The sequence below is a fragment of the Urocitellus parryii genome, chromosome 9, assembly GCF_045843805.1.
Source record: "Urocitellus parryii isolate mUroPar1 chromosome 9, mUroPar1.hap1, whole genome shotgun sequence".
Taxonomy (NCBI): Eukaryota; Metazoa; Chordata; class Mammalia; order Rodentia; family Sciuridae; genus Urocitellus; species Urocitellus parryii.
In genome coordinates, this window is record NC_135539.1 from 786,250 (window position 1) to 808,707 (window position 22,458).

The following is a 22,458-nucleotide window of genomic DNA, read 5'->3' on the forward strand; positions in this document are numbered from 1 at the left end:
CTTTAGGGTGACAGATGATGTCTTCCCCCTGAGATGAAACTGCCTCACACAGTGAAGAGTGAGAGCGCGGTGTGGACAACCCGCCTGGCTTTTTCAGTCTGGCCTGTGCACACTTCCTGGGACCCTGCAGTGACTCCGCAGCCCAGCTCAAAGCTGGGAAAATGAGCCCCACGTGCTCCCTGAGGCAGGGGTCCTGGGAAGGTGCTCATTGAATGCTTAGGACTGAGTAAAAGAAGGAATAAGGTCCTGTTCATACAAGGAGCGTGATAGATAATTGTAGAGTCAACAGAACTGGGTGATGGGTTTTGTTTTGTGGTCAAGTAAAATGTGGCTGTGATCTGGCTGTAACGAAGGTGAGGACAATTGTCAGTATTACTAACCTTCTGAGTGCCTGCCACGGCCCTGGATGTGGCCTCGATCATTTGGTCATACTGCAGTCTGTATAATAATGAAGATCTCCCTGGTACTTTAAAAGACTGATATTTAGCTCTTCTGCCTGTACCTTTTAATTTATTTATTTGAATGATATATTCTCCCTATTGAAATGATATAAAAGATGACGTGAGGAAAGTCTCCCTCCTACTCGTGTCCTGTGGGTACCCAGTTTTACTCCTCAGGGGCAGTCAGTCAAGGTTAGATTATATGTTCTTAAGATTAAAAAGGTGAAAGGCAAGTTTTCTCTTTTTTCTAAGTTCACACTCCTGGTTCCTATCCCCAGAGACAACTACAGTACAGGGTTTCATTATTTCCTTCCAGAGAGTCTCTGCCAGGAGTTCTTACCCAGGGATGATCCCCCCCCCCCCCCCCCGCAGGGGTATCTGGAAAGGTCTGGAGATTTTTGTTGTTGTTGGGACTGAGGGGAGGGTGTGCTATTGGCATCTAGAGAGTGGAGGTTAGACTGCTACTGAACACCCTACCATGCACAGGATGCCCCACAACAAAGAAGACCCGTAGTGTCCAGAGTGCCAAGATTGAGAAGCCCTGTCCTATGCATGCATAAATGAGCAGATACAAATGTGCATACACACTCTCCTCATGCACACACAGTAGATTCCCCACACTGTGCTCCACCTTGTTGCTGCCTTTGCATTTTTAAGCAAGATCGCAGGCATGCCTCGTCCAGCTTTGCAAGGTAGTCTGAATACCCTGATTCCTAAAGCTGTTCCCTGACCACTGGGGAGCAGGGTGGAGAGCAGGACCGTCTGGGCTCGGAGCTTCTGCTTTGCGTCCTGGCAGGTCCGGATTGCCTCTGGTTCCTGTGGCTTCTCTTTCCTAGCCCCACACCTGTAGACCCTGCTGTAGCAGCCAGCATGCTAAAACCACCACAGGGCTTGGAGCACATTCCAGTGGTGGAATCTCCATCTCTTTGCCAAGTCCTTGTTGAAACAAAACTCACTGGCCCTCACTAAAGTGTTGGGACGGAGCCTTCTAGTCTTAGTATAATTGAATTTGACCCCAGCTTGCCTGTGGAGCAGAAGGAACACACTGGTTTGGCTGTTCCTCCCCACATTGCTCCGCTTGGCTGGATTTGGCTTCAGCCAGCTCTGAGGGATGGTCTTGCTTCAATGTCTTCCTTCAGAGGAAGAGCAGCTGGCCAGGTAGGCAGCAGTCTGAAGGCAGGCCAACCCAGCGGAGGGTACCTGGGAAGAGGGCACCTTTGGACTCACGTAGCCCAGCCTGTTGTTCCTGGTCAGGGAGGGAGGGGTTGGAAGACTGCACTCCTAATGCAAGTCCCTTCTCACCCTTCCTACCAGGTCTTCCTGATCATACATCACGCACCGCTGGTGAACTCCTTAGCTGAGGTCATTCTGAATGGCGAGCTGTCTGAGGTGTATGCCAAGACTGAGCAGGACGTTCCGAGGAATTCTGTGAGTTGCTGGCTTTGGGACTGTCTTTTGACCTTGATAAAAGCCATTGCATGTTTTGTTAATCCACGTTTCTCTAAAATCAGAAACCAACATTTTGCTTACACAGCAGTGATGATGCATAAGCTGATCTGTGATTCAAGAACCTAATCAGTCTTGAAATGCTTACCCAGGAAATTCTGGCTCGGGTATTTATGGTGGATTGATTGATCATGTGTTATTGAACAGGGATCGTACACTCTGGGCCTCAGATTGTGTATCTGTGAGGCACTGTTATTGGGGCAGGATGAGATGAGAGAATGCCCTGTCCGAGGCACAAAGACCCACAGAGGTGAGGCAGTGAGTGTCAAGGAATAACAACGGCGCTGCGTGAGGGCTTGGCGAGTGCTGGGCGCGTGCAGGCTGAGCATTTCACCTCTCTGTGCGGCTGCTCTCCACCCCTGCTGCAGTTGTTCGTCAGGAATGGGGACACATCTCATGTTTCCGGACAAGCTGAAAATCTGCCTTTTTATGTAAAGTCTCTCAAGTTTTAAGTTATCAACAGTCTGTAGACTAAGAAGAGCATGTTTGTGGTCTGCAGGAGCCTTGGAGTTGTACTCTGTGTGCTGCCAAAGCCAGTGTACCCGGTGGTCGGGGTTGTGATGACTTCTGAGTCTTCCACTTGCCCCTGGTGTTTCTTTTTCTGTCATCCCTCTTTCCGTCTGCTTGAATGGCCTAAGGTCCAGCTGCCTTAGTACTGGTCCAGCTGGCTCTTCCCACCTGCCCTGTGCTCCACCTCCGTGCCTCTGCCCTCACCAGACCCACACCTGGAAGGCCCTTTCCCCTGATTTCTTCTCATCAGTGCTTTCACCCCTCGGCTCGTGGCAGGCTTCGTGTCTGTTGTCACGTCGCTGCAGCATGGGCTCAGTGCAAGTGCTGGGAGGAGCACAGATTGTTTCATAAAAAGCCCGTTTCCTGAGAACTCTGTCTGCAGCCAGGTGCTCAGGCAAGAGATGTAGGTTAAAGGGCTGGGCCGGCCCAGGTCAGTACCTGTGTTGTCATACCTGGACGAACGGGCGGAACGTGATCCTGCACAGGAAAAGTCTTCGCTGCAGGGAGTGCAGTTGCAGGAGGCCCCTGCCCTTCTGGGTTTCCTGCTGTGCAGTGGTCTGGCCAGGCCACTTTACTGTTCAGGGAGCATTAGGGCCTCTGAAAATGTTCCCGGGAACTTTCCTTCCTTGGCGGCGGCGGTAGTGGTATAGCCAAATTGGGGCCTTTCTGTGGCCTGTCCCATTCTGGCTTGACTCATTCAACAAATGCTTATTAAGTCCTTTCTTTGGGCTGTCATGCTGTTTCTGGAGGATATACCAAAGCATAAATGGTTTCTGTCACATTGGAGCTTTACAATCCAGTAGGAGAGACAGATGTGGGTCAAACATGTAAATAAATGTACCCTCTCAAGTCTGTAAGTGCTCTGAGGGGAAGAGGGTTGCATGGCAAGTGCTGAGCAGAAAAGACTCCTGTAGAGGTCTGTCTCCGACATCCCATCGAGGTCAGGGAGCTGGAGGCCCTTCCCTGCAACTTCCTAAACCAGCTTCCTAAACCCGGGCAAGCAACAGGAGGCTGAGTTGGCAGAATCGCTGGGTCATCCAGTCAGAGCGAGCAGTACCCGCCAGCACCCGCCAGCCAGGTGACCTGGGCAAGTAGTTTCACTCCACTTAGACGACAGGGAGAGCTAGCCCCGGAGCTGTTGGTGAGGGTGAAGACGTGTTCCAGATCTGTCCAGTGCCCAGCAGGTTGCAGCGTGGCCCTCGCACATTCCCAAACCTGGTTTGGTCTTTACAGCATTTAAAAGAAAAAGTTTTGAATTGCTGATATTAAAATTTATGAAGTTTCTCATTGGAGTACAGATTTCTGGAGCCTCTTGAGCATTTGGAAGATCTGGTCTCCATTACGCATGTGTTTTTTGCAGGAAGCTTCACGGAGCTGCCCCCCGACCCGTCTGATGAGACACGTGTTTGCCATTGAGTTTGCCTTGTCCCCACCCAGCCTGCTGCTAATTGACACTTCATTTATGTTGTAACAATTCAAGCCGCATCTGGTCCCTCTGAACTTTGTTGTGGCATGTGATTTCCAGGCCCCGAAGCTGCCCAGGGTTCCTCACAGACATTGCAGTGTGGCTCCGACTTGGTGTCGCGCTCACAGACCTCTGGCGTCTGCAGGTCATAGATGGTGTTAAGTCATGGCAGGAACACTGAACATGAGGTCCCTCAAGAACGTTCTGGGTGCAGAATGTGTGGTTGCTGCAGGCCAGTGTTGTCCCAGGCTCCGGGACCGTTCACCTCGGGGTGCGGTGTGCTTTGCCGTGCTGCAGAGACTTGGTCCCACTGAATCATGCCTGCTGCCCGCTCCCTCCCCCGGTCCTCCCCCACGCCTCGTTCTGCTCTCGGCTTCTGTGATTTGGCAGTGTCAGGTGCCTCGTGTAATTGGAGTCAGAGTGTGTCCTCCTGTGTCTGGCCTGTTTCACTTAGTGTGTCACCTGTGGCAGAAACCCCTTGTTGATTTTTCCCCTTAAGGCTGGTACTGCATCATGGGTGACACCTCTTCTCCTTACCCCTGTCAGTGGCCATGCAGGGTTTCCAGTGGAGTTTTTACTAAGATGATTGTGGATTTGCAGGCTCCTCAGCCTCCTCCAGGGCTGACGTCTCGGGGAACTCGAGTAGGTAGCCCAAGCAGGATGGCGATGTGACATTCTGGGTTTGCAGTGGAGGCAGAGGACATGCGGGTTTCTGGTGACTGCTCAGCCTGGGACACCTGCTCAGGTGCGTCCTCCCGTCAGAGGGAGTGTGGGAGATCTGCCCTTCTGTTGGCCTCTTCTTGGAGTGGACATCCCACCTCTGGTGTGACAGATACAGATCACTTTTGGGACACAAGTGCTGGTTGGGGTGGATGTCTGAACTGAAAATGAGACTTTCGGGTGTGGAAGGAATTGCCAGCCAAAGTGAAAGTGCAGGCTTTCCCCTTCCGGTTACTGCCTTTCCCCAGGGGTGAGTCGAAGCTGGTTGTATTTTGATGACTGCAGCTGAAATTCGGGAAGAGCCTGCGGAAGGCGAATCCCCCGTTGACTTGCTTGACAGAGGTCCTGTGCCACTCGCCTCCTTCCCTGTGAGCTCTCGAGAAGAGTCTCCTATCGTTTCCTGCCTGACTCGGATGTGGTTTGATCAAACTTGTTTTAAGTTTCTTGGTCTTTTTTAACCTACTTTCTCCTTCCCGTAATTGGCAGATAAGTTACTGGTATTGCTTCATTTTTACCAGCAGACCTCTCACAGAACCAAACCAAAATTGGAGAGAGAGAGAAGCAGGGGAGAGCAGAGTTATTCAGAAGGACTGTAATTTAGGGTTAAATTCAAAACACATCAGCATGGTTAGATAGATGTCTGATTGAAATTCATCTGTTTATTAAAATCATGTGGTTCCTGCTAGGGGATGCCTGGCTGAGCAGAGAGCGAACACGAATTCTGAAGCTGACATCTCAATCTTGTTGCAAAAAGAATATAAATTAAAATTTGGCACATACCTCGTTACCTCTAAGTGTGTTTTGTTTTGTTTTTGCACTTTTGTGTGTGTGTGTGTGTGTGTGTGTGTGTGTGGTGCTGGGGATTGAACCCGTGGCCTTCGGCATGCAAGGCAAGCTGTGTACCAACTGGGTTATATCCCCAGCCCTCTGTAGGTGTTTTTTTAAAAAGGATTTTTTCCTATCCCGGGTTCCTGCAGACCAGCTTCCTGGGTTGTTGCATTCCTTTGGCTCATGCCTGCTGTGTCCTGGTGCTGACAGATTGGGGATACGGTGGGACACAGCCAGGGTACCACCCCCACCGCCCTGGCTTCCCACCCACTGTCTTGCGATGCCGTTGGCCGGGGCCCCTGTGGGCTTGCGAGAGTGCGCAGGAGGTGCTCCTTGTGGACGGGAATGAATGATGCAGGGCGTGGAGTGGTGGCAGAGTCACAGGGGTCTCATGACCTCTTGGTGATGCCTCTCAGAGCAGAAGTCACTCTGAGCCTGTCCCTTGTGTGCCGTCTTCTCCAAGGCCAGGTTTCGGGGACGGATGTCTGAGAGGGTTACTTCTGGTGCCGTACCACATGCCCCCATAAGAGGCAGCAAGCCCTCTGGAGCCAGACTGCTGGTGCGCTGGATCCTGCGTGCTTGTCGCCCTGGTGACGCCTCTGGGCCTTGGTCTCCTCCTGCTGCCACCTCTGCAGTGAGGACAGACGTGGCTTCCGTGGGCGAGGCCGACACGCTGTGCGTGGTGCTGTTCCGGGGCTGGCTGAGTCCGTTCAAGTAGGGGTGTCCTTGTGACAGTCGTCATGGTGTCTGAGGCTGTGCAGTGACCCTGCTGCCCTCCACTTGGGCTCGCCTCAGGACTGGCGGGCTGGTCTGGTCTGATGAACGCGGGTGCCCACGCAGCGTACCCCTCACGAGGCACCTCGTGGGCAGGAGGGAGAACTGTCCCCGGTGACCATGGTGACGAAGACCCCTGGTATTCAGTGTTGAGTGGCGGTGACCAAGACCCCAGGGACTTCTCTGCCCGTGACGTAGCCCAGCTTTCACCTTGGGAGAGTGCCGATGCTCACTGCTCGCACGTGCCCCACGCTGTGGACTGTGCGTGAGCGCTGAGGGTTCCGGGCGGAATGGTCTTGCCCGTCCCCGAAGGAGGACATCAGCTGTCTCTCTCTGGGTGTCACCTCAGTTGGCCTGGGCTCCGAGAGTGAGAGTTCCCCTCAGATGTTAAACAGTTCTCTGTGTGACAGCGCCTGGTGACGGGTGCTTCACCCGGGAGTGGCGTGTGGAACCAGGGACTAAAAAGGAGTGGTCTGACTTCTTTGATTCAGAGCATTATTAATTGGCTAGGGTCCCTGGTCACTGCCCCAGGGCTCTTTCCAACCTGGGTTCATGTCCAGTGACAGCTGGGTCTCCCAGGCATGGAGTGCACCAAGCCGCAGTCCAGCTGGGATTGAGGGCCCTCGTTTCAGTGGCCCTCACTGTACTCTTAACCCTCTAAGGATCAGTGCTGAGCTGAGACGCACCATTCTTCTCTGAAAGAGCCAGGAGGCCTCTGGGAGAGGTCGTGAATGCTGAAGGGGGAAGTGGACTCTGTAAATCCAGGACCCAGCGACCCAGTCACAGACGTGGCCCGGGAGAACGAGCTCTCCTGTGTGTTCTGCCGTTTTGCATGGCCGTCCTGGGCTAGCCCCGGTCCCTCAGTGGAGCTGCAGCTCCAGGGCACCGTTATCCCAGATGCCTACTGAGTATGGCCGCTCTGCTTCACCTGTGAGGGGACGCGACAGCGTGATCTCAGAGGGCGGCGGCGTCTGGCAACGGTGTCTCTTCCGGAGCAGAAGGTGGGCTAGAGTGCTGAGAGGAGCCCACAGTGGGGGGGCTCTGGGAGGAAGCGGCCTAGCCAGGGCTGCAGGTAACTGGGACTGAAGGCCACCGACAGGAGGGTCAGCATCTCCACATCCCGGAGGCTCAGCGGGGAAAAGCAGAGTGGGCCAGTGGGCAGGGAGGGCCAAGGGGGGTGAGAGGCTCTGGGTCCCAGACTAGAGCTGGACGTGACCCTCTGCCTGGGAGGTGGCTCTGAGGCGTGAAGTGGACACACAGCGTCTGCTGAATGGAATCTGCCCAGATTGCTCTGAGCCCTGAGACTTTGTCTAGCTTTTGGCTCAAACCAGGAAATCAAGGGTGGGGACGGACAAATGAGGCACCCACCACCTCTTGTGTTCACATGCTGGGTGGGGCTTCGCTAGTTTCTGTTACCAGGTTGGCCTCTTAGGACATCCGTGGTCTTTAACTAGTCTTTGCATCACTCGAAACGTGGGTCAGCAGTGGTCATCTCTGAAGCCGGGACTTGGGTGTCTGCCGTGTGCTGTTGTAGGCCCTGGAGGTACACCAGGAACAAAACAAAGACCCTGGCCTCATGGAAGGGACAGAGGAAGGTAAAACTGGTCGGAGGCATCATCACAGGGCTGGTGAGGAGCGCTAAGAGAGCAGTGGTGAGGCCAAGAAGGGACATGGGCAGTGCCAGGAGGCTTGGGTGGTACCGTTCTCAACAGGTGACCCCGGTTGGCCCTTCAGAGTTGGGAAGGTGGCATGTGAGCGTAGACTTGAAGGGAGGGATCCATGGAGGTATCTGGAAGAAGAGCATTTTGATAAAAAAAAGGAGCAGCCCGTGCAAAGCCCTGAGAGGTGCCTCGTGTGTTGGAGCAGCGTCGTGTCAAGGGGTGCCAGTTAAAGGGTGAGGCCCGTGAAGTCACGGGAGCCTTGCAGGCCTTTGGAGGATTCAGGAGTCGATGTGGAGAGAGATGGACACTGTGTCTCGTGTCCCCAGTGATTGGCGTGGTTCCTGCAGTGAACATTCATTATCTTAAGATGACAAGTGTCAGTGGAGGAGTGGCGCACACATCTCTGAGCCGCAGAAACCCAGTCCTAGACAGTGCCAAAGTCCTCAAACTAGGACACCTGGTTTTGCTCTGGGGCACGGGATGGGAGGCCTGCCAGGCTGCCCATGGTTGAGAGGGGGCTGCTCTGCTCACTTCTCGGAGCCACCCGCCCCTTTTGAGTACCCCAGCACATTTCACGAAAGCAGGTGGTAGTGCTGGGAGTTGCTCTTTCATGCCCAAGAGCAGTGCAGCTTTTATCCTGAGAGCAGCAGGGTGGCCCTGGAGTGTCCTGAGACCAGGTGAGTGGCAGGTCCCTGCTGGTCGAAGATGAGTCGCTGCTGACCGCTGGCTGGCAGCCTAAGCGAGCTCAGGACGGCTACAGCCTCCTGTGCAGAGAGAACATGGAAAGGCTCTTCTCACTCCAATCCTTCTTCTCTGGGTGACGCTTTATTTTGGGCTGCGTCCTTCGCTGCGAGAGCCGCAGCAGCACTGTCTGCCGCACAGGCCGGCCGGCTCCCCCCACTCCCTGCCCTGGCCGTTCTTGGGCACTCGGGCATTGCAGGCTGGCACTGTGCAGGCCACAGGGTTCCCGAGGAATCGCACCCAGCTGTGCTCGGGCCCTCTGGAAGAGGGGGCAGATGGGCCTGAGCCCGCCCACCGAGCTGTGGCCTGGGTCTGGGAGTCCTCCCTAAGGGGTGGCCTTGTGCCTGAGAGCTGAAGGACAGGGGCCAGCCCTGCCTTGATTTGAGTGTGAGAGTCCCTGGTGGGAGTGAGTCGAGCGTGTGCAGGGCCAGAAGAGAGGCCCTTCAGAAAGTGACTGAGTCGGGGGCGGGGGATTTTCATTGTGCCGAAGGCGGAAGCACTTGTTTGCCTCCGTCTTCTTTCACACTCCTCATCCCTACTGTAGGGAGCGAGGAAGCCCAGGCTCCCAGGGTTGAGTCATCGTTCATGGGGCTGCAGGTATCTAGCCCCAATCCCATTGGTTTCTGTTTGTGCCTTTGTCCCTATCTACAGTGATGTCGTGTCCACTTAAGCACGAGACGTTAGGGTGTAGCTCTCTGATCTGTTTTCAGGCATAAAGCTGGGCCATTGTGACAAGAGACTAAAGTATAGTAAAGTAGAGAGAAATACCACGCGAGTTCTCGGCGTGTCCTCCTTGAACGAGAGCGAGTTGCTCCTTGGTGTGACTGAAGAGCTTGCTGGGTGCCCGTGGGGTCTTGAGACAGTTCCTCCCACAGGTGTTGGCTGGCTCTTGATGCCGTGCCAGAGGCAGTGCTAGGCTCGAGGGGCATGGAGAAGACCAGCTGGGGTGAAGGCACGGGGACGAGGCGAGCCCCTGCAGCCCCCGACACGTCAGAGACAACTTCCCAAGAAGAAGTTTGCAGAACTTGGTCCAAGTGCCGAGCGTGGGCCGTGGAGTCTGAGTTCTGAGAGTCTGTTCTGATTCCAGATAAGTGGCATTTCCCGGGTCTGTGTCCCTGCAGATGCGGTGCCCCTGATAATGGGCCCGCCTGTGGAGAAGCATGCCTCATGCCTCCTTCTTCCTATTGGTGGACGTAGCCTGTGCCTTCTCACGTTCCCACTCGAGGGGTTTTGTTTCCCCATTAAATAGGGCAGCGTTATCAGCTCACCTGCCCAGTGGCGCTGCAGCTGGGCACTCTGGACGCGGGTGTGGGCTTGGCTTCAGCAGCCCTGTGTCACTCTCGCTTTGGTGTGCAACACGTACGCTCACATATCCCCAGCATTTGTTCCATCTGATATTTGCTTGCTGATTCCCTCGTTCCAGAATGAGAATAGCCTCCCCCGCCATAAATATTGGTTTGGACTCCTTCAACAGCCCCTTGCAAAGCCATGCACTGAGTGCCATTGGTTAGGAGGGGTATAACCCTGGGTCACCATGACCCCTCTGATGCTTAGGCCCTGGGTATATGGAATAAAAACGTGAAAGGAGGGCTGAGAGTACAGGTGAGAGGCAGAACACTTGCCTAGCACGCGTGACACCCGCAGAATCTTGTTCTGCAGCGCTGCCTGCTCTCCAGTTCACATGAGATGGACCTGGCTTAGTCTTCTGACAGTCCTCTGGGAGGCTGGCTTGACAATGGATGACATTGCAGGTGCTGTGGAAGGAAGTGGAGGTTTGAGCAGCTCAGCAGGATTCCTAAGTGCGTGAGCACTGGAGCCAGGCTTCCTAGATCCCATCCTGGCTCTACTTGTCACCAGTGGGAGTGACGGGGGACAAGTTCCTTGCCCTGAATAGCTCCCTTCCTGCAGGAATTCAGTGTTTGAGCATAAAGTGAAACAAGGTGTGAAAGTGTTCCGAGCATTACCAGGCACTGTTAAGTGCTCGCCGAGCATCCAGCGTGGTGGTTATTATCCAGAGAGAGTCTGTGGCTTCTTGGCATCTCTCAAGGGAGGGGCTGGTGTGATGGTGTGGAGATGGAGGGGCAGGTGATGGAGAGTAGCCAGGACTCAACCTAGCACCCATCTGAGTGGATGGGCCCTGAGCTGGCGAATCCTACCCGGACCTGGTGCTGTTTACCCTGCCAGTCCTAGCCCCTGAGGCTGGGGATTGGAAAGGTCATCCAGGAGCTCAGAAGTACCACAGAGAGGCCAAGTGTAGTTCACCAGCAAACTAGAAGGCCAGAGGACAGGAAGTTGCTACAAGCTGGAGAGTGAACTTTAAAACAAAGAATGTGGTTGGTTTTTTAAAAGGTAGCCAGTCCGCTGCCATTGTGTCCATCCCATGATCTCTTTGCCAGGGGGCTAAGGTCAGTAAATATTTCTCAAGTGCCTGTCCCAGGTATTAAGCCAGTCATTTAAGGAAATATTTATCTGGTACAGTATGATATTTCAATACGTGTATCGAAATACATGTATTGCGTTTCCATACAATGCATACTAATTAAGGCAGGGTAATGAGCACTTATGTCTTTTCAAGCATTCTTTCTTTGTGTTGTCCTCTTTGGATGCTTCTAGTATTTTGAAATGTAAATTGTTGGAGGCTGTAGTTGCCATCCTGTGGTATAGAACACCACAACTGGTTCCTCCTGTCTGACTGTTTTGGTGTAGATTCTCTTTCTCCCCTCTCCCCTCCCTCCCAGGCTCCAGTGACCATTGTTCCACTCTTCTAGCATCCACAGGTAAATGAGAGTGTCCAGGATGTGTCTGTCGGTGCCAAGCCAGGCGTTTTTGCAGGCAGGATCTCGTTTTGGCTCATATTGACCTGTGATGGAGCCACTCTTGTCTCTGTTTTACAGATGAGGAAGCCGAGGCTCACAGGTCGAGGTCCCTTGGCTAGAAAGTGGGCCTGAGACTCAGAGCTGGGTCTGCCCGATGTTGGCCTGGCTCTGTCAGCATAGCCTACCTCTTTTCTTAAGGGAAAGCCTGTCTCCTGCTTGGTGTGATTGAAGAGCAGAGCCTTTTGAACAGAAGGATCCAAGTTGTTCCTTAGATGCTGGTGGACCAGGCCCTGGAGAGCCTGATTGTGGGAACACCCCGACATGTCCACGCGGGGTCCCCGGACCATGCAGCCTCCCTCCCTTCCCTGCCCACTGCCTCCTCCTGACCCCAGCCAAGCTTCATCCCAGGGCAGCCTGCCTGTGCCTCCCGTCCCTGCTTCCTCTGACCCCACCATACCCCTTGAGTAGGCACTCAGAAACCTGTTCAAAGGGTTGCGCCTAGGGGCCACTGAGGCTGGGTCACCTGGACCCTCTTCTGAGCCATGCATCTCTTGAACCCCTCTGCAGTCAGTGTATTTCAGCAGCTGCCGCCAAGGCTGCCTCGCTGGTCCTGCACCACCACCAGACTCCCAGGAAGTCCACACAGCTGTGCATCTGCGGTGTCCAAGGACACCGTCACTGTCACCAAGAGCACCAGCTCCAGGTGGCCCAGGCCATAGTAGACATAGAGCGGGAGCGCCTCTTCCAGGCACACCTGACAGACAGGTTCCAAGCTGGCCCCTCCTGTTCTCTACCTCCTGAGGTGCTGGTGAACTCCTGTTGACATTCAAGACTCAGACCTGTTGTGGACCCTCTGCAAGGTGCTCCTGCACACCCTGCGCTGCCCAGCCGCAGCGCACACCGGCTCCTTGCAGAGCTTGCCGTTCCTGTGCGAGCCTCCCTCCCGGCAGCTGCAGGGCTGTGCTGCAGTGTGTACGGCAGAGCTTACCTGCCCTGCAGCCGCCTGAGTCCTGCAGGAGGTGGGGTGGCTTCCTGCGCTTCCCCAGCCCCTGTGCTCAGCCAGTGCTCAGTGACAGATGGGTGAGCCTCTGGTGCCCAGCAGACCAGGCTCCTCCCGAGGTTCAGCTCGCTCCCAGCTTGTGTTAGGGCATTGTTCCAATCTAGTCACAGTCCTCTAGCTGAGCCTTTTTTTTTTTTTTTTTTTTTTTAATTGAGGGCTAACATACACATAGTAAACCGCATAAAAGTCTAGTAAGCTGAGTGCACTGCTTGATGCTTTGTCATTCATTTGGTCATACCTGTGTGTAAAATGTAGTGTACGGCTTGATGATCTTGTACACATGATTACACTGGTGTGTAATTTGCACCCCATACAGCTCCTCCTCAGTCCCTAACGCCCCTCCTCACCACGGTAATTACTGTTCTGACTTCTAAAGGTGCTTTTTAAAACTTTTGGGTTTTTAAGAATTGTGTTGATAAATATGACATTGAATTTGCCATTCTAACCATTTTTAAGTGCAGAGTTCAGTGGCATTGGACACGGTTTTTAAAGGTGTGTTTTCTTTTCAGTGGCACTGGTAGTCCTTTCTCAGGGCAGAACAACTGCGTGACATTGAAGCAGGTAGGGTGGAAAGTGAAAGTCCCCCACCTCCGTGTCTTCCTCAGAGAGAGCTGCTGTCTTCTGTCTGTGTGTCCTTCCAGACCTTTCTCTGCATTTTCATGCAAAGATCTACCAACCATGGAGCACGCGACGCACATCGGTGTCCGTGTTTCACCAACCATGGAACGTAGTTTCTCTTTTTCGGCAGGGCTGGGGATGGAGCCAGGGCCTCCACGTGCAAGGCAGGCGCTCTGCCACTGAGCTCCTTCCTGACCCCACGGGGTTTTTTTCCGTAAAGGGCATTGCTGACTGTGCGACGGACGCTAACTTGCTGTTTCACGTGCAGCCTGTTCCAGTCTCTCTCAGCCGCGCACACAGGCCAGGCCTCGTCGGGAGCATTCGTGGGACTTCTCTCTCACCGGTGGCGTTTTTTGCTTCACCTCCTCCACCCTGGCTCCCAGGCCTTGCTTCTCCCTCCTGACCCTTGACCCTGCCGCTGTGGAGCATGCTCCCTGATCCCCATCCATCCCGCATTCCTTGAGAGGCCTTGGGCACTGCCTGAGGAGTTACCTTTCCCAGAGCGTTTGTCTTTAAAAAGCCAGGACCAAACAAAGCCTGGGCTGCAGGAGTGTGAGGCTGGGGAGGGCAGCCGCAACCAGTAGGCAGGTGCAGGCCCGGCAGGGAGCAGTTAGGCCCTTGGGCCACCATCGAAATTCCATATGTGACTTTTAGCTGGCCCCAACTCCAGAAGCTGCCCACTGAGCTCAGGGCCCCTGTGTTTCCTGTGAGCAGGAAGGGTCACAGGTCTCTGCCTCCATTCCCAGCCAAGTGGCACTGGCTTCTCTACAATGACTGTATGTTTATTAAGGGGGAAATGCCAGCTTCTTAAATACAGAACAAAAATAGCACAAAGCCCAATGTCCAGCTAACCACTGTCAAATTAAAAAAGAAAAGAGACTGTGTGTACATGATCAGAAATTTCACACCAAATGAAAATACACAGAGTGCTTGTGTGGTGTGTGCACCCAGTGCCTGCCTTCTCTCTCCCCAGAGGTGAAATGTCACATTCTCACGCCTCTTTCTAGGAACAGCTGTGCGTACCTCACTGTGTGTAGTCTTTGAAAAGCTCTCCTGAAGGGACCTCACCGCATGCCTCTTCTTGCCTGTTCACCCTGGCACCGTTTCCGCATCAGTCCACCCAGGAGCAGAAACCCTCCGACTTCTTAACATCCACATGGATCTCTTATCTGTGGATGGATGGACCATAATTTCCTTACCACGCCCCAGTCGATGGACCTTTAGATTATTTCCAGCTGTTTACAGGGTGGTTTCATTTTTAAAGATCTGAAATTTCCCCAGAAAGCCTATCTTCCCCTCTGCCCAAACACCTGATCGTCAAGAAAAACAAATCCTTTTGGAAAGTTCTGAAATTCATTTTTACAGTCAATTTTTTTCTTCTTGATAAAGGCAGAGAAAAGAAGGTGGTAACTGTCACTTGGGATTATTACTGTTTCACCACTCTCTGGGGGATTCTCCTTTTTTTTTTTTTTTTCAGTGCTGGGGATTGAAAACAGGGCCTCATATATGCAAGGCAAATGCTCTACCACTGAGCCACATCCCCCACCCTGAAGACTTTATGTCCACATTTTCATTTAGTTCTAGAAGGTCAGAATGATTTGCTACATATTTCAGACAAAGATGGTGACTGGGCAGCTGGTCTGGGGTTCGGGCCACTCTGATGGCCCCAAGCCCTGCTTCACTTCCCTCTGTTCCTCCAGTTGTTCTGTACAGTCCTGTCTGCTCAGGGCTCGGGAAGGGCTTCTTCATCCATCCGTGTGAATTTCTGTTCCTCTTACTGGGGGCAGGGGGTTGCTGTGCACTTGGCCTTGGTTTTCTGTGTCTACAAGCTCTGACCATTGCATGGCATGCTCTAAAGTTCTCGGGGAGTAGGTGGTGATGGGAGGAATCTAGTCTTAGTCCTGGGGCCTCACCGGTGGGTCAGGAGAGGGTGAGGGGCACCCAGGGCTGCATTCGATCCCACAGCGTCCTCAGAGGGCTCTGATGGGTGCTGTCTGCCAAGGAGTGCACGCTCTGAATGCTGTCATCTCTGGTCTCTTGGATGTTGGCATCTGTAATATGCTATCTGGGTTTCCTGGACAGAAGAACCATGTCTCAATTTATTTGTCATTTTTGTGGTTGACTAATCCAAAGTGGGTAAATAAAAATGAATGTTTGGATTTGGATGCTAATTTAGCTCTCAGTTGGGTTTTGTTTTGAGTGTTATTGAAATTAATCTGTGTGCCTTGAGCACAGAGCACTTATTGGCAAGGTATAGTGCCCCTGGAATACAAACGGTTTCTCTTTGGGGTACGTTCGTAAGATGGATAATCCACATCAAGATAATGGAAAAGTGTATTCTAAATCTTTTTTTTTTTTTCCTTAATGACAGAATGATGTCTGAACCTTATCCAGCAAAATCCTGCACTAAAAATCAATTTCCTTTCGTCTTAACTCCTTTCTAGACATGGTTAATTTGCATGTATATGTTTTTCCTTTTTTTTTTTTTTTTTTTTTAAGGTCTTGCTATGTCATCCATGGCTGGCCTTAAACTCTTGGGCCCAAGCCATCCTCCTGCCTCAGTGTCTGAGCCTGGGACTACAGGTGCCACAGTGCCCATCTATATGCTTATATTTTTAAAAGAATACTAAGCTGAGACCTGGGTTTGAGTTTCTGACGGCACGGTGCTATTTTAGGCAAGGCTTGGGCTTTGGAGTCGAGCGGCCTGGGATCAGAATCAGGCTCTGCAGTTGAGTGGCAGCTGACATTGGGCAGGTTGCTGAGCCTCTCGGGCCTCTATTTTCTCAACTTTGAAATGGACTGTGTATCGCGGTGGTTAGGGAGATCGCGATACAGGAGAATGGGGTGTGGATTATAGATGACAGGGGCCTTCCTCATTTTTTGTGAGGGCCCTGTGTCCTCTCGGAAGAAGCGTCTTCTGTGGAGAGGACACCTTTGTGTCACTGGTGCTGGGGAGCGCCCTCCTGAGGAGAGCCAGCACGTGGCTGCCTCCAGGGAGCCTGGCCTTGTCTTTTGTTGTTTATTTTCACAACAGTGAGGCAGGTTGATGTACCTTTCCTGTAGTGAGAGACAGTTTCTTTTAAAACGAACTTACTGGGCTGGGTTTGGGGCTCAGTGGTAGAGCGCTTGCCTAGCCTGAGTGACACACTAGGTTCAATCCTCAGCACCACGTAAAAAATAATAGATAAATAAATAAGGAAAATAAGGATGTTGTGTCCATCTACAACACACACACACACACACACACACACACACACATATTTATATAAAACAAAGATTTCCTTAGACACGGCAATGTCATCGTGCTGTATGTAGCAAAGACACAGGTTGTGCAGATGTATGTGTTTAGATGGTAGCTCAGCTGCCGCCAGGCTCTGTAACCTTGGGCAGATCACTTGGTGTCTCTGACCTTTGCCTTCCTTATCTCTAAAATGAGGACAACTGCACTCTCTTAAGGGGTGTCATTCAGTTTAAATGAGGCAACACAATCAGAGCCGTAGAGCAGCTTGGGTACGGCAGACACGTGGAAGTGTGAGCTGGTCTGGCGAAACACGGCATTTCTGATGGGGATAGTGAGCAGTAAATGGCAACTGGTGCTATTTTTTGATTTTTTGATGATGGTAATGATATTAGTCATAATATTAGACGAGGAAGTAGCATTTGTTGTTTAGGAGGCAGAAACTGTGGAGCAGCTTGCAAACATCCATCAAGATCCCAGTGTTCCAATTAATGGGTTCCTTTCTTGGACTCCTAGGCCAAGCCCAGCATTCGGTGCTTCATTAAACCCACTGAGTCCCTGGAGCGGTCCCTTGAGATGAACAAGCACAAGGGCAAGAGGCGGGTGCAAAAGAGACCCAACTACAAAAACGTTGGGGAGGAGGAGGACGAGGAGAAGGGGGCCGCCGAGGACGCCCAGGAAGACGCCGAGAAGGCTAAAGGTACAGAGGGTGGTTCCAAAGGCGCGAAGACGAGTGGGGAGAACGAAGGTGAGTCCCCAGCCGCACCACTCTGCGCCGCCCGCCCCGGCTGCCGCTGGCTGGGTCCTCTCTGCTACTCTGCTCCCTAGTGTATGTCCATGGACACCTCTGTTCCTCTCTGATGCCCACCAGTGCACCTCGTTCTGGACAGTCCAGCTGTTTGGAGCCAGCTGTGGGCTGTGTCACAGCAGATCCAGCGCAAGTCCACCTCATGGGGTGGGAAACCTGGAGCAAGGTCTCCCATCTGTAAAAAGAGGGTCACAAATAGTGTCTGCTTTGCAGTGTGACTCTGAGAATCAAAAGAACTAACGCAGCGATACAGGCGGTAGCCCAGCAGCTCAGGAGAGTGAGGCAGGGGGATCTCAAGTTCAAGACCAGCCTGAGCAATTTAGTGAGACCCTGTCTCAACATAAAAATTTAAAAAGGGCTGGGACGTAGCTCAGTGGTAGAGTGTCTGCTTTAGCTTGGGCAGGGCTCCAGGCTCAATCCCCAGCACCACACAAAGGAAAAAAAAAAAAAGTAGCAGCACATCTGATCTGTTCAGAGCAGTTCTCTGACCCTGTCTGATGCTGGAAGAGGGTTCACTGCTGCTAATGACCATCATCATTGTCATCTTCATCATCGTTGCTGCTGTTCTTCTCCCGGATAATTTGGAATAATGGTTTGTGCCTAGTACACAGTGGAAGAAAGAGAGGGGTCTAATGAGATGATATACTTTTAATAGATTATGATTTTTTTGGAGTCCCATAGTCAAATTCAGTCCACAAAATCTCCCCCTGAGCCTTTAGCAGCCCCATCTGTCTGGAGCGAGGTGCGCTGCGTGGTGGGTATGCGCTTGGCCAGAGAATGCGTCCCCCTTGCCTGGCCGGGGGGTTGGGTTGCTTTCTTTTCTCACTCTTGTTTCAATGCTGAACCCTCTGAACTGGAGAGCATTTCCTCTGGGGTCCAGTACACAGAGTGGGCCAGTTACTTGTGTCATGGACCAGGCTCACAGCCACACAGATGGGGCCTCTGGCTGTGGCCCAGGCCCTGGGGGAGGGGTGATGGGACTCTGTGCTTGGTGGCCGTGGGGAGAGCTCTGTTTGCTGGAGGGAAGAACGCAGCCTCCCGGGAGAAAGGCAGCCCCCTCTTGGCCGCCTGGCTGTGGTCTGCTGGGGTGGGGGCCCATTCCTGCCACCCACACCGACGCCAGCTCCCCCAGCCTCCAGTCCAGGGCGGCCGAAGCTGTGCCACAGCCCCTTGCTGAAGCAGTGCTGGGAGCGCAGGGTCTTTGGCGGTCGCCTGCGATCCTGCAACTAGGACACACCGCGCTGGCCCCGCCCCGATGGCCCCACTGTGATCCTCTTAGCAGTTGTCAGTGAATGCCATGATTGCAGGTCACCCTGGTGCCACCCAGATCCCTTTCTGAGACTGGGACCTGTGGCCGGCTTTGGTTTCTGATTAAAGTGTGTAGTATGGAGAACCTTTGCCAACAAATGTCACCTTGGAGGGGAGGTTGAGGGGCTGACACAAAGCAAGCCATCTGTATTTGCTTATTTGGGTCATCTTGTGATTTTTTTTTTTTTTTTTTAACTTGGAAGAAAGTTGTCTGTTTCACCTCTTGGTTTAGCCATCACCGGATAGCCACACTGGGGGGAAACGGACACTTCACCTCGGTTTGTACACTGTGTTCTTTTCCATTTGTCTTGGAAAGATGCTTCTGCCTTTGTTCCAGTACTTTTAAGGGATGCTGTCTCGCCAGCCCTCGGCTCTGACTAACAGGGCTATGGACAGGGCAGGCTTGGCCCCCAAAGCATAATCAGTTAGTCAGCGGGGTGGCCCAGTCCCTGCGAACGGGGATGGCAAGCCAGCTCAGCACGCTGGGACTGTGGGGATGGGAGGGCACAGGGGAGAGTTTAACCAGCCCCTAAAACAGGCTTCCAGGAGGCTACTTGGCCACATGGTGCCAGATGAGCCAGAAATTTCCCCACAGGCTTCGAATGGGCAGTTGATGCTGACTCTAGAGCTCAGCTGGGTGACGACACCCTTGGTGACACCCCCTCAGTTTTGCTGCCTTCCTAATTTCCTGAACACATGAATCATTCCAGAATGCGGTGGTCCTGCCATCTCCCCCTGGACTCACGTGCATAAACACACGTTCACGGCTTCGTCCTCCTGGGCAGCAGCACTTCCACTCTGGAGCTTTCCGAGTTCCGTGTGTGGTCTCTCAGTTCCGCTGTGTTTGAAGGTGCAGGTGGTCAGTGTCTCTCCTTAGACTGGAGTTTGGACACCCCCCACAGCTGTTAATTGCTGTGATTTGGAAGGCGGTCAGGCCCACGGGTGCTGCTCATTCATGTGGCAAACCAGAGGACAGGGTGGCCAGGCCTGGGACAGGTGTCTATCCTACTGTGGCTCCTCTGATAAAATCTGGGGTGTGTTCCTCAGAAGCCAGGGGCATGGGTGCAGGGCCAGAAGAAACAGCAGAGTCTCCCCCAAAAGGCCCACTACATTCTGGGCACTCCCTGCCCCTCTGATGTCCGTCTCCTCTCTCCTTCCTGTGTTGAGGTGGGTATGTGGCTTATTTTCTTCTCCACGTTATTTCTTCTCTAGCAAGCTTCTTTCGTTGTCCCTGGATCTCTAACAGATGGTTGACAATCTGGTTGTGACAGACTCAGGAGACTCAGGAGACTCTTAAAAAGATACTGGCACTAACCGCCCATCTCTGCCACCCCCATTCTAGTAGTGAAATCTTTACTTAAAAAGACAGTGTAAGGAGCTGGGGATGTGGCTCAAGCGGTAGCGCGCTCGCCTGGCATGCGTGCGGCCCGGGTTCGATCCTCAGCACCACATACCAACAAAGATGTTGTGTCCACCGAGAACTAAAAAATATTAAAAAAATTCTCTCTCTCTCTCTCTCTCTCTCTTCCCCCCTCCTCCACTCTCTCTCCCACTCTCTTAAAAAAAAAAAAAAAGCGTAAAACAGGCATGTGTTACGAGTTTCAGTTTTGCCATGACCTGATTTGAATGTGGCATTAATGTGTTTTTTAAATTGTAGCACCCAGAATTCACACCTCCTCCACGTTTGAGCCCAGACGCGGACGCTGTGTGAGGTGAATGTGCACCCTGGCCCGTCCACTCCATCCCCAGTTTGCAAAGAGATGTGCTCTACCTCAGGCCCCAAGTAATGAGTGACTCATTGTGAAAGCAAGAAATCACAGGGCCCCTAAATTTGCAGAAATCGAGTATTAAAAGAAGAAAAGAGATGTCCTGGTCCCTGTAGCTAACAGAGTATTCACGCTGTCCAGGAAGCCCAACATCCCAGGATGCTGGCCCATTTCTTAGTCACCCTTCAGTCTGAAAGGACAGTTCTCTCGTTTGGGATTTACTCAGAGTAGTAACCTCATAAGACATCTGAGACGAGAGATTGGATCCTGTGAACTTCTTGTTCCACCAGCAGGGCTTGGCTTTGGCTTTTTTGCCGTGGACCAGGCGGAAGTCCATTGCGCGGGCTTCTCTTCTCCTGGAACTCCAGAAAGGGCATGGAGAGAAGCAGCTGGAATGACTGGACCTGCCTGGCCCATTGGAACTCGGGGTCCCTGCAAATTTGGACCCCCAGCTTTGCATCTTTCTTTTTTCTTCAAGTCTCCACTGGAGTTAAATGGAATCTTACCTCATTGCCGGCTCACCTGGTGAAGACTGGTAGCATTCTGATTGAGCGAGCCAGAGACTGTCAGGAAGCTGGGGTCTGAATCCCAGCCCTGCCCCTGCGCAGCTCTGTGACTCTGGGCCAGGCATTGCCTTCTCTGTGCTTCTCCACCTGTGGAGCGGGCTATCTCATGCCCAGGCTTCAGGCTATCATAGAGCATTCACCCCACAGGTTTTAGCTTAAGGTTCAAGGACACTGTGTTGGAACCCTGGCCAAGATGCAGGACAGGGTGAAGAACTGAAGGGGCATTTGAGACTGGTTGGGTGGGTTCTGTGCCTAGATCCCCAGGCAATTGCCATGGGGATCTGTCACTAATAAATGAAGCATGTGGGTATGAGTGTGTGACAGAGTGGGAAGATGGGGGGAGAAGTGGGCCTGGCATGATATGGAGCCGTGGGTGTCAGCTCCTGCAGTGGATTTAACTGGTGTGAGGCGGAAGATGGAAGGTGAACTAGGATCACTCGTAAGAACAGCTTCCCAGAGACCGTTCTCAGCCCAATCCCCTTCTCAGTCGGAGACTCTAAGGAGCAAAGGAAGGGTCTCCCGTACTCTCAGTGCAAGCAAACACACTTACTGTCAGGAACCATTTGCTTCCTGAAACTGCTCCAGAGCCAGCCAACAGCACGCAGTCCTCCTCTTAATTCTGGGGTAACCAGCAGTTCATCCGCCCTCCCCAGCCCTCCTCGGAAGGCCCCTTCCGCTCTCCCTTCCCTCTTCCATCGTCATCTCGCTGCGATTCCTGGTGCATAGTACCCAGAGGCCGATTGAGAAATCCTTGCATTTGTAAATTCAAAGGCCACTGGGAGGTTGTGGCTGCCACGTCCCTGACAAGCACTTCATCTACCAAATGCTAGTCGGGTTAGAACATGTCCCCCTGGGAGAGTTGACGGGTTGTGCTGTGATGGGGAAGGCCGAGGAGGGCACCAGAGCCGTCACATCACGAGGCAGAAGTCATTGTCCGTGGGTGCCAAGGCCCCCGGGCCTCTTCAGGGCGGCACGGCCCTGCCCGGACGGCCGGTTGAGAGATGGGGCTTTGCTGCCTTTTGAGACACACGTCCAACGTCAGGTTGGCCGTCTTAGCCATTTTAAGTGTGCAGTGGTGCCCGAGGGTTATAAATCCGTCACCACCGTCTCTCTCCGGAACTCTCTTCTTGCACAACTGAACCTCTGTACCCAACGGATGCCCCATCCGCTGCCCCCGCCTGTGGCAGCCACCGCTCTACTTTCCATCTCCTAGACTTTCCACTCGAGGGACCTCACCTAGGTGGACTCCTACGGTGCTTGTCTGTTGCTGTTCTGGTTTCGTGTTTTGTTTTTGAAATGGAAATATTTTTGCTGATCTTAGTAATTAAAAAAGTAATACACAGGTGTTGTTCTTACAAACACTCAAACAGCACAGAGGGATGCAGAGCAGAAGGTTGACGGCCTGACTCTCGTGCTCTCGGCGCACTCCCCTCCACCTGCTTGTTCGAGGAACAAGTGACGTCCATCCTGTCCCTTTTCTCCTAAAGTTTCAGCGTGCGTTGGCTGGGTACAGTGTCGCCGTGCTGCACCACAGTCACGGCTCCGTCGTCCTCCCTTCTCTCCGCGTTCTAGTGGTGTGTGTGGGAGTCCAGGTTGGTGGTGCCTGCCCTTGTCGAGGCTCCAGCCTCTTACC

General features: G+C 52.9%; 1 protein-coding gene across 1 annotated transcript in view; it reads left to right on the forward strand.

Moving 5' to 3' along the window:
- Clec16a (C-type lectin domain containing 16A) overlaps window positions 1-22,458 on the forward strand; it is a 143,365-nt gene that overhangs the window by 30,072 nt on the left and 90,835 nt on the right. Inside the window, exons 9-10 of the mRNA XM_077802656.1 lie at window positions 1,755-1,868; window positions 16,894-17,125. Of these exons, the coding sequence (XP_077658782.1) occupies window positions 1,755-1,868; window positions 16,894-17,125 (346 nt within the window). The remainder of the gene's footprint in view (window positions 1-1,754; window positions 1,869-16,893; window positions 17,126-22,458) is intronic.